The following is an 8,322-nucleotide window of genomic DNA, read 5'->3' on the forward strand; positions in this document are numbered from 1 at the left end:
TCTGAAGGAAAAGTCAAGCCTGCTGCATAGCTCTTGTTTCCATCTTGGCAGCAGCAGCTTTTTCTTTTTTTAGCTATCTAGAGGAGCCAAAGCTAAAGGTTGAAATACTTCTGCCTTTTCCACTTCTGGTGCTGCTCTTTGTAAATTTCAGAAGCTGAGTCACACCAGTCCTCAGAGTATTAATTCTCATACCTTTTTCAGTTTAAAACTAGCAAATGCAAGTGTTTTACACCTGTCAAGAAACCACAATGTAGAAAATGAAAGTGTTGGACAAGACAAGAACAACAGACTTGTGAAATACTTTTATTTCAGTGAAAGTCAGGATAGAAGCCAAGAAGAGTCACTACTTTGTAAGAACATCACAACTGCTCTCAGGCTACGTTGCAGTCCATCCATCTATGCACAATCTCTTCATGATTCTGTAGCTGGGAGTTTAAAGATGCCAGTGGTGCCACACTTCATGCACTTATCTCTTTAATAGGCCCCTCAAGTTGTTAAAAGCCACATGTTAATAAGTATTTTATAAAAATAAACCAAATATCTGAAGAATGTTCCAAAGTACACCAGCCCAGCTTAGACTGGAGTGTTCTTGTCATATGCTTCATAGGCAAACTTTTCTTTATGAGCTCTGTCGTTCAACAGACCAATAAAATCGATCTCCAGCTGGAATGGACCATCTACTTTATCTCCAATGGTGAATCCAAGGGTTCTAACCTAGTTAAAAGACACAGAGGGTAGAAGAGTATTTATAATATTACAATCAAACTCAGGTGTATTTCCCAGTTTTCTATTTTACATGCTGATCACAGTGATCTTCTTTAAACTGGTATTGTTAAAAACGCAGCAGCATTTTAAGGCTTGAACACTTCCCTACCCCATTTTCAACACAGACCCCAGTGGGAAATGACTCCACATGTGCCTTTCTACCACTGTGTAGATAAACCCTTGATTTAAAATGGCCTGAGCCTAAAGCAACACTTACTTTTATCCTTCATGCTTTTCATCACAATTGAGTTTCTAAACACATTTTCATAAAATCACAATTTTTTCATTAATAGGAGAAACAAAGATGTAATTAAGGATGGAAGGGATCATTCTAGACAGTGATACACCATCTACTCTGTGAAAACACCAAACCAGACATTTTAGAATTTAAGCTGGTAGGAAACTTAATTACTGAGTTTAATAGTAAGACAAGGTTCTTAGCCACTGTTTCCCAATTAGAATAATGTTCTTAAATATACAAACAAATCTGTGTGGCTTGTGTCTGCTTTCTATTAGCCTGAGGCTTGCCCAAATGCTCCCTCAGTTACAAAACACCTCCAGCATTACCAGCTCAGTCCAGTCACCAGTGCAGGCACCTCATAAACTCAGCTGCCCCAAAGCCCTGCTGAAAGTGCAGGTCTGAGCAGTGCCCATGATCTTCAGAACTGCTGTAAGTTTGGGAAAATAATGTCTAGGATGTGTCAGATGAATAAATGTGGACTCAATCTAAATCTACATTGCAAATATATGCTAAATAAAACACAGAACAAAGCAAGGTAAGTGCACTGACACTCCTCTAGATCATTCTGATGCTTTCCATGCTATTCCTTCCCCAGCAGCCAGCTCTACAAGTAGCCCCTTGGCTTTTGGAGTCCAGAGAGTTTTTAAAGCTCATTTTTTCCAAATCACATTGTTACAGATAATCTACAGGAGTCACCTAAACTCTGCTCTAAAGAATCTGTTCCTTTGCAAGCCCTAGATACATTGACTGTTTCTTGCCTTTTTTATTCCTATTTAACAATTATTTTCTGCCTTTCCAGGTTCCTAGGAAAACATACATTAGTACCATGAGGGCCATTCATTTAAGAGTTGGACTTGATGGTCTCTATGGGTCCCTTCCAACTCCAAATACTCAGTGTGTGACCAAGAGTGTGACCAAGACATTTTATTAAGATTTCTTAAACTACCTTCACACTGCTTCCCTGATTTTTGGGTTTCTTTAAAATATGTTTGCAAAATTACACTGCAAGTGCATAATTTTTACTGTCATAAAATAAATACATACATAAAATAAAATACTACATACATAAAATAATCATCAACAAAACTTCAGTGGAGCATACTTAGATCAAGTACTGATTTGTCCCTTTAACTCCCAGTAAATATTTTTAAATAGACCATATATGTTTTCATTTACCACACATGAGAATAAGTACCTTATAACATGAAGAAGCCCTTCAATTGCAAATTCACAAACATTAGAGAATTTTTAAGTTATCTATATCAGGTCATCTTGAAGGAAATTCTCAATTTCTTACAGAGCAGTTGTGTGCTCCTTATACTGCCTTTTCAAATGAAATTTTAAATAAAGCCTACAGAAAACTTGCCTTGTCTGACCAGACAGGATGCTGGTTATCCTGGACTCTTCCCCGACTGGAGAGAAAGAATTTGGAGAATGGAATCTGACATAAACAAAACAAAGCAAAATCAGACTTTAGTGTCACCAGTGTATAAAATAGAAACTTAGGGAAAAGAAAATAACATGGTACTAGCATTAGTTGGGTACATAAAACTGGCACAAGAGATGGGCCACATTAACCCTTTCAAGTGGCCACTGGCAGCCAGCTCCAGGCCCAGCCTGTGCTGTGCTGGCTGCAGCCATGGCACAGGAGCACTGCCCTGTCAGGACACAGTGAGTGGCTGCTTGCAGAGAGAATATCTCCTTCCAGTAACGTGGAAATATCAACCAGAAATTACTGCAAAGTCTACCATGGGTTCATACTGACAACTCATCTGTATCCAGGCTGTGGGATTTCACAGTGCAAACTTCATATTCTGACATTGGTAGCTCTAGCAAAGCACTTCAGGGTAAAGTAAAAATTTCTTTGAAAGTAACAGGAGCAAGAAAGCAGGGCTGGCTGGTGGCTGGTGAGAGGAAAAATGCTCCCAATATTATCAGTTAGATTGTGCCTGGGCCAGTCTGACCCTCGCTGCTGGGCCAAAGGCAGCAACTGCGGTGTGTCACCCCAGAGATACCTTGGCTTGCTGGTGGTTGCAGCTGGGCACTGAACAAGTCCAGGCTTGTTAGGAACCCCGTTTACCTCAGGAGGAATAGCTTCAGGCGATGGTGAAGAGAAAAAGGAGAGGATTCTGCTGGAGGGTTTAAATCCAGAGGTTTATTCCATGGTTACAGAGGTCTGAACGTGAGCAACTGCTCCAACAGAATCAGGGTCGCATGGTCTGATCACCTTTTTAAGCTCAGGGACAGGGGGAGGGGAGGTACAGGTGAGCACCAACCCGGTGAGAGGGGCAGGGTCTCAGGGGAAGATGACACCCAGACAGGCCAATGACCCCTGGGCATAGGGGCATCCTTTGAACTTGACCAACCACACGACGCCTTGCTGGAATGTTCAGCCTGATTGACAGGACTCACTCAGCATGGGGGCAAGGGGAAGGGAGAGAGGTATAGGCACACCTGGGGGAATGACCTGGAAGGCCAAAATGGGACATTACAGCACACCACAACAGCTGGTGAGAGGAAAACATCCAAGCCAGCAATGACACTCCAACTTTCATCCTCCTGGCTCCTCGTCTGCGGAACAGCAGGCTGTCCCCACAGGACTGGACAATGGCATCATGGAGCACTAACACCAATTCATAGGGATGTGCAAACCTCCCTATAGCTGTCATCAGAGAATTAGAAGAAGTCCCCAAGTTTCACCAGAAAAGAGCCACAACTCACACTTAAAAATATTATTTTGTGTCACAGAGTTAAAGGTCACAAATGACAAACCCCAACTCTTGAGTCTGACTGACTCCAGAGAAGCTGCAAGTTAAGCAAATCCTGTTGCATGGAACAAATCCTACAACAGCCCATACCCATTTGCATTATAGATAAAATGGTTACCACAGAGAATATTCCAGGCAACACCTGCTAAGTTTCAATTGCTGTATCTATCCTGTTATGGCAACAGTAGGCATTCAGAGAAATACCTGGTGGATCAATTCTTTAACACAATTGCACAGTGTGCCCTCCCCGAGTCCAGTTTTGGGAACTCCCAAGCCAAAGGCTCATGTCTATTGTATAATGAAAATGTGGAGTGCACAGGAATATAAACTGTGAATATGGAGAGATTTCCCCAGGAATATAAACTGTGAATGTGGAGAGATTTCCCCTTCCTGTGCTTTGGCCAGGACCTCAAGATGGTCTCATCAGTTTGAAAGATTGCTTGGCTCACCGTTATCTCCTCCCAGTATGGGCCTCCTCTGGTGAACATGAAGTAGCTGTAGAGATCATCCTTTTGATGAGAGAAGTAGGGGTCTGTATAAATGTTCACCATCCAAGGCCTGCCATCACCACGGACACGTAAATACAGACTGTTGAAGTTTGACCAGTCATAATACTTCTTCCTGTTAAAAGATCCCTACAAATTGTTGATAAACAGAATTATTTCTCCTTAATAGAGGGACATTTTAATCACGAGGACCAGAGCATTGTTGCTTTGATCACTGCCCTTGTTATTATGTCAGATAGCATTTACTGTAACACAGTGAACAGAGCTACTCTGTCATCACCCTGGCTGCTGAGCTCACTGAATTTCCTTCAGCCCTCTATCAGACACCACAAATCACAATATTGCTGCCTGAGGACTCTCATTATAAGCCACAATCTCGTAATTATCAGAAATCAGACCTCCTTGCTAGGACTGAATTCCCTACCAGGCAATTACACAAATGCTGCAGTGATAGATCAGCACTTATGTAGCTCACTAAGTTTCATATTCTGTGCTCAGTTCTAGATCATTCAGAAGTGACAGCAGGAAATTGAAGCAGTGAAATAATTTATCTTCCTTGATAACTTCCCAACAGAAGACTAATGAAAACAGGGAGCATTTAATGTTTTCCAACTTTTTTTTTTTTTCATTAACTGTGTAAAATAATAAGATTGCAAGCATGTCTAATTCTTTATTGAATTTTTTCCAAAGATCTGAAAAATCCTGATGTTGTCATTTGCATGATGGCATATCCAAGAGTCCTCAGAGAGCTACACTGAAGTCACCTGGAGCAACGAGGGGGAGGGGGCAGGGTTATTCTTGGGCAGACTTGCCAAGAAGTCAAAATTAGCACCAAAAATTCACATGTTTCCCCTTTATTTTACAGCACTGCTATGATTACCTATCAGCTATTGTTCTACCAACTCATCTGGTAGGTAACAGAATAAGTAGATGATGAAAATATAAATATAAGGCCTGTAGCTACTTCATTTTATGGTTTTAACAGTTTTGAGCCTTTCTACTTAAATAAGGATGGATTGATACACTCCACTACTTCAGAATGAGGAGGTGAAAGTTTGAGTCACATTTGCACAAGTCAGTAGCAGTCCTGAGAGTTTAACTCAGATAAGACTCCACTTGTTCCAGTCACCTGATCTAATGCCACCATTTTAATCACTTTAATCAATTTACCATGAGAGCCATATGAGCAGTGAATAAAATGGTTTTGCTTACTCATATTCTCTGCTCGCCAAGATTCTGGCCCAGAAATTATTTTACCTAAGCACTTGTGCCAAGACACAAGCAAGAGAACACATTAAATATTTAAGGGTTTTATCCAGTGTGTGAAAATGTTCCTTTGCTTTTAAAGGTGCTTAGAAATAAGGGATGAAACAAGCAATGTCTGTAATAAGCACACCCATTTCTGGTTCTATTTTGCTCAATTCTAAGCTATCAAAGATTTGTGTCTTGCTTTTTTTCTGATGTACAGTAGGAGGCAGACCTTTAAAAAGTACATTTCAAAGCACTGTTTTCTGTTCTTGTGAGAAAATTATTCATTCACCCTAAAAAAGTCTGATGAATAGACCAAGTTAAAGCTCAGAAAATTCTTACTTATGACACATTCAATCAACTTCAAATTTAGAAAGATGTCTATTTTGTTGTCATACCAACTTTGGACATAAAGTCTCATTCCAGACCCTTCATTTGTAAGGATGCTGCAAACAGGTCTGTCTGTTGTACATAATCCAAGAAAAAATTGAAGTTCCCTCCAGTTGAAAGCAGCACAGCAGCAATGACATGTCTGAGAGAAAATGCAGTGCTCCTGAAAGGGATCAGCAGTAAAGAGCAGGCCACTTGCTGTCACTGGGATAGCACAAACACCCTCAGACCCAGCACCAGAAGCTGTGCAAGCACCAGAAGCTGTCACTGGGACAGCACAAACACCTCAGACCCAGCACCAGAAGCTGTGCAAGCACCAGAAGCTGTCACTGGGACAGCACAAACACCCTCAGACCCAGCACCAGAAGCTGTGCAAGCACCAGAAGCTGTCACTGGGACAGCACAAACACCCTCAGAGCCAGCACCAGAAGCTGTGCAAGCAGGGAGCTGTACTCACCACCTCTGGTCTGGATCTCATGCTGCAATACCCACTGTACTTGGTCTCCCCATCTCGAGGCACTTCTGTACTGAGGGTTCCATACAGCAGAGCAGCCTGGTTGTTCCCACCCAATTTGATGTAAACTTTACTTTTCCCTCCGATCTCCACATCAGAGGAAAGAACCCATTTATTTAAATCTTCTTGGCTCCTAAACTGCCACAACACCCTCGTTTGCTCCAACAAGTGCTGACTTAATGGATTGCCTCCAGGTCCTTTTAAGTAATCTTGGGTTTCCTTCTTCAGCAAGCTTAGGTGAGTCTTCAGGTGATCAATGCTCTTCTTCAAGCTGAAATCAGCATTTTGCCAAGACAGTTTTTTCTCAGGCTCTGCCCCGGGCCTCCTGTAGCTGCTGTACAATTTTGAATGGCTGAGGAGAGGTCCAAGTGAGGAGAGCAAAACTTTGTGCCTGCAGCATGCACTGTGGAAGGAAGCACCATCCAGCAGCATCACAGCCAGAGCCATGCTGGTAACTTGAAGAATCCACGACCAGTAAGGCAATTAATGGATTGAAAGTTAATTGAACAACAGAACTAGTATTCAGAGCTATCTCACTGTAGTTACGTAGTTGATCTTGCCCTTTAATGAAAAAGAGAAAAAGTTATAAAAAATTACATATGGGATGCTTGTGAAATGATTTAACTTTTATAATCAATACTAGCTAGAAATCCAAGTCATTGGAAAACAGAATGAAAAAAACCATCAGGAACGACAGTTCCTCAGAGTTTGAGTTTATTTATTGACTTCCACTCTATTCTTTCCCCTCTCCCCATGGTGTAAAATCCCCATGCAAATAAAAAAAACTCAAGTAAACTACTTCAAATAAAACTGAAAACAGAAAAGAAAATCAGTTTCTCCTCATCCCTTCTAACAGTAAGTTTAGGTGTGATGGATAACACCAGCAAAAACAACTCATGAAGGTTTCTAAAGGATGACACCTATATAACTAAAAAGTTTTTATTCCTGCATGAAAATCACAAACTCACAGCAGGCAGATACTGCTGCCACACAGACAAAAATCACAATTTCATCTGACACAGATGACAAGACTTTTCACATACTAAGTCCCACAATCTTCTTCCAAGTCATTCTCAACCTATGTTAGGATTACAGAGACATTTACAAAGACTGAAAAGTTTAACATGAAAGACTACAATTTAATATGGTTTTTTTTTTTAATAAGACTTCAGGAAAATTCTGCTCAATGCTCTGTACAGAGGCAATTTTCTCTTACTTGTGAAATTAAACGGTTTTTTTTTTCGTTTTTATTTTTCATGCCACAAAACAAAACCAAAAACTATGTCACATGCATTCAACTTCTGTGAGCTTTTAAGAATGGAGTCAGACACCCCACTCATGTCCTCTATATGTCACTCACCTTCCTTTACTCACTGTAAAATTCACTACTGTTATTCTCACACTCTAATTAAGTTATGTCTAAAGCTACACTGAAGAAACCCGCATTATGCTCTATCGTGTACTTCACGATCGGAGCAAGTTCTCGATCAAGAGACCCCGTCTCCTCATTGCTTCACCCGAGTACCACAAGAGAGCGGAGAATGTGAATGCATTCTGCTTCAGCCCGGCTTCTGTCCCCCGGAACGGCTTTCGCAGCCTTGCCCGCCGCGGTAGCGCCAGCCCGGGCCGCCTCGGCCCCGGATCCCGCCCGCACGCCTGAGCCCGGCGGGCAGGGGCGAGGCCAGGCCAGGGCGGCGGCGGCCGAACCCCCTCGGCTCTCCGCGACCGACAGAGCCCGGCACCCACTCCGCCTCACCTCCCGCCGCCGGGTCTGCCGCGCCCGGGCCGGCCAAGGAACGAGCACCGCGCCGCTCCGGTTGCGCCGCTCCGGTTCCGCCGCCACCGACGGCGGCAACCGACGTCCCGCCCACAGCGGCGGCCGAGGCGCGA

General features: G+C 42.5%; 1 protein-coding gene across 1 annotated transcript; it reads right to left on the reverse strand.

Moving 5' to 3' along the window:
* Nucleotides 1-290: 290 nt before the first annotated feature.
* Nucleotides 291-8,288, reverse strand: NDUFAF1 (NADH:ubiquinone oxidoreductase complex assembly factor 1). Its single transcript, XM_063159046.1, has 5 exons — nucleotides 8,189-8,288; nucleotides 6,376-6,993; nucleotides 4,224-4,409; nucleotides 2,373-2,447; nucleotides 291-714 (listed from the first exon to the last, which is right to left on the reverse strand). Exons 2-5 carry the CDS (start codon nucleotides 6,877-6,879, stop codon nucleotides 574-576), a joined length of 906 nt encoding a protein of 301 aa, XP_063015116.1. The 5' UTR covers nucleotides 6,880-6,993; nucleotides 8,189-8,288; the 3' UTR covers nucleotides 291-573.
* Between the last annotated feature and the right edge of the window lie 34 nt (nucleotides 8,289-8,322).

The sequence above is a fragment of the Melospiza melodia genome, chromosome 6 (genome assembly GCF_035770615.1).
Source record: "Melospiza melodia melodia isolate bMelMel2 chromosome 6, bMelMel2.pri, whole genome shotgun sequence".
Classification (NCBI taxonomy): Eukaryota; Metazoa; Chordata; class Aves; order Passeriformes; family Passerellidae; genus Melospiza; species Melospiza melodia.